This window comes from Porites lutea, chromosome 9 (assembly GCF_958299795.1).
Source record: "Porites lutea chromosome 9, jaPorLute2.1, whole genome shotgun sequence".
Taxonomy (NCBI): Eukaryota; Metazoa; Cnidaria; class Anthozoa; order Scleractinia; family Poritidae; genus Porites; species Porites lutea.
The window spans coordinates 6,884,590-6,887,107 of record NC_133209.1 but is presented as its reverse complement, the minus strand read 5'-3'; the positions used below and the strand labels follow the sequence as shown (position 1 = coordinate 6,887,107).

At 40.1% G+C, this 2,518-nt stretch overlaps 1 protein-coding gene across 1 annotated transcript in view; it reads right to left on the bottom strand.

Moving 5' to 3' along the window:
- The window catches only part of LOC140948205 (uncharacterized), a 14,495-nt gene extending 12,665 nt beyond the window's left edge, over positions 1–1,830 (bottom strand). Inside the window, exons 1-2 of the mRNA XM_073397425.1 lie at positions 1,356–1,830; positions 1,216–1,269 (exon numbers count right to left, since the gene is read on the bottom strand). Coding sequence (XP_073253526.1) covers positions 1,216–1,269; positions 1,356–1,821 — 520 coding nt within the window. The 5' untranslated portion in view covers positions 1,822–1,830. The remainder of the gene's footprint in view (positions 1–1,215; positions 1,270–1,355) is intronic.
- Between the last annotated feature and the right edge of the window lie 688 nt (positions 1,831–2,518).

Below are 2,518 nucleotides of genomic sequence, written 5' to 3'. Positions count from 1 at the left end.
TGTGCATCGAAGTTTGGCTGAACGTCTGCTTCGAGAAGCCGTCCAGCACTGGTCTTTCTAACGGAGTGATTAGAAACCTTCTTCTTGTTTGTGTCATCGAGTTTGGCTGCAATAAACGCGTCTTTGTAGCTTGCTCGTTCTCAATGCCATTTTGTTTACGAACGGAGATGAAAAATTTAGACAGAAGAAGGTAGAGCTCATTGGCACTGAGGTATGTTTTCAATTGCTCTAGACTCTTTCAGTGACTCACAAAATTGTTTCCATGCGTTCAAATCGCTCTTAGTCTTGTATTGAGTGTTTTTTGATTTCTGCTCGTGCAAAAATTTCTCAATTTCGACTTCATCTTTGCTCGTACCTTCCTCGGCGGGACTCAAATTTGCCAACGTTTGCTAGCTTTAAAGCATGAATTCAGGAGGTTCAAATCTCTTCTCTCATTGATTGAAAGCCATCCGATTTTAAGTAGACTCCGAAAGTTCTTAACATAGTTCAAAACTTGCGGCAGCAAATTGAACCCGTTGCAAACGGCGAAGTAAGAATTGTGGAAGAGGGTAAAAAGCCAGATCGGCATAAACTAGTTTTGACATAATCAATGTTTCTGTTAGTTGCTTTCTAACCTCATATTTGGCGATATATTTCAGTTTTTTTGGTATCGATAGACTGGCGTAGGATCCAAATACCGTGTGCTTGATGTGATCATCCCACTTAAGATGTTCATTGATGTGATTTAGCTTATGAAAGGCATTAAAAACACGGCTTGGCAGTGCGCAAACGATTTCTGTAGCCAGTGAACAAAAGATACGCCATGATGATTACTTACTCTTCAACAGTTTTGCATAAGGGAATATGACTTCTAAATGACGGCACATTGAATGCACTCTAACTTTCGTACCTTCATATACAATCCGTGAGTTTTATGACTTTCTTATCTAGCTTTCAGTTTCATTCATGGTCAGTTATGGTATCTCTGAAAAGGTTGTTTCACAAAGTAGTCATAAAGTAGCTTGAGAGCAAGCCTCCTTTGAAGGGGTTTTGAACCACCCCTTCGGTTCGTGCCTAAGCTATTTTACGAAACGGCGGGGAATGACGGGTCTTACACATTTCAACATGTTCAAAGGCGAGCGATAATGGTGCATTCCTGGTTAAGGCCACCAGTATTTTTTTTTCTCTGTCAGGAGCAATTGAGATCAGTACCTACAAAGTTGCATGGCAACTCACCGTAGCAATTAGGGGGCTCGCCCTCCTTTCCGTATGGGCATGGCTCCTTGAATCCTGCATGATGAAAATTAATTATTAGTAAGATCTTGTGAAATTAATACATGTCCCAAAAGATGTGCAAAATGCTAATGCTTTCTTACCAGCACAATACGCGGCTGCACAATAGTCGAGAGGCTTAAGGTAGTATACATAATAACCTCCACAGTTTTTGACGTTTATATCGAAGGAGTCAAAGCATCCGTTATCCAGGCCAAAGCTATTGACGCAGGCCGTGCGAGCCACGTTTCCTTCTGCCACAGTGGGATGTTTTCCATTTAACCATATTGGATCATGAGTACCACAATGACTTTCTTGCACAACACTTTCTGGCATTTTAGAGCCACCGAAACTTGTAAAGCGATACCAACCATATCTAATATTCATGTCGCACAACACAATTTGTCCACTCTGCCAAACGCTCTTCGTACTGCGACGGGGTTCACTGATGTTCTGGTGATCATAGCAACAGTTATTGCACACTGCTGTCTGGCAGACGGCCAATTTTAAACACACGAAAAGTAATAGGCAAGACAAAAAAACTGACCGATTACAGCGATTAACGTTCATTTTGGTCAGTCGTTTAGCACTGAGTGCTAAAGCAGTCTGTAGTCAGTCACTGGTGGTTTTGCTACAGCAAGACCACTTTAATACATGGATAATTACATTAAGAGAACAAAAAAGATGTATACAAAAGAATGACGTTAATAAACATGATTGGACTGCGTTCCCTGTCGCCAGGGCTAAAACGAGTTCATGACCTTCACGCTCAGCACCGTCTACGACTTCCTGTTTTTACCTTAATTCTCAGTACAAAGCTATCTATATCTATTTGTAGACTTTGGCGTTGCACAACTGCTTTCGGTTCTACCGATTAAGAATCAACGGGTCAAAAGCCTGTAAAATTGATACAGCGCAAGGTTTGTTCTAAAAAAAGGAACGTTGTTAAGGTTATAAAAATTTGAGTTAAAACTTGACACCTATATTAGAATTCTTACGTTGCATTTTAATACACTGTGCTGATGTTTGAATGGATGTATACTGCTTATAACTAAAGTGTGTAGTGGACAAGAAATGTTACAACAAATGTTCCGAAAATTCTAGATCTCAAATCGTCTTCTGAACAGATATTGACGTTGGGTGCCCTTTCACATCTCAAAATTTTAGAATAAGGATGTGAGGGCTAGTTTGGTAATTTTTTGGACGGTCTGTCCCTTTCAATAAGCCCCAATAAAGATACTTTTGAATTCATTTACTTCTATTTAAG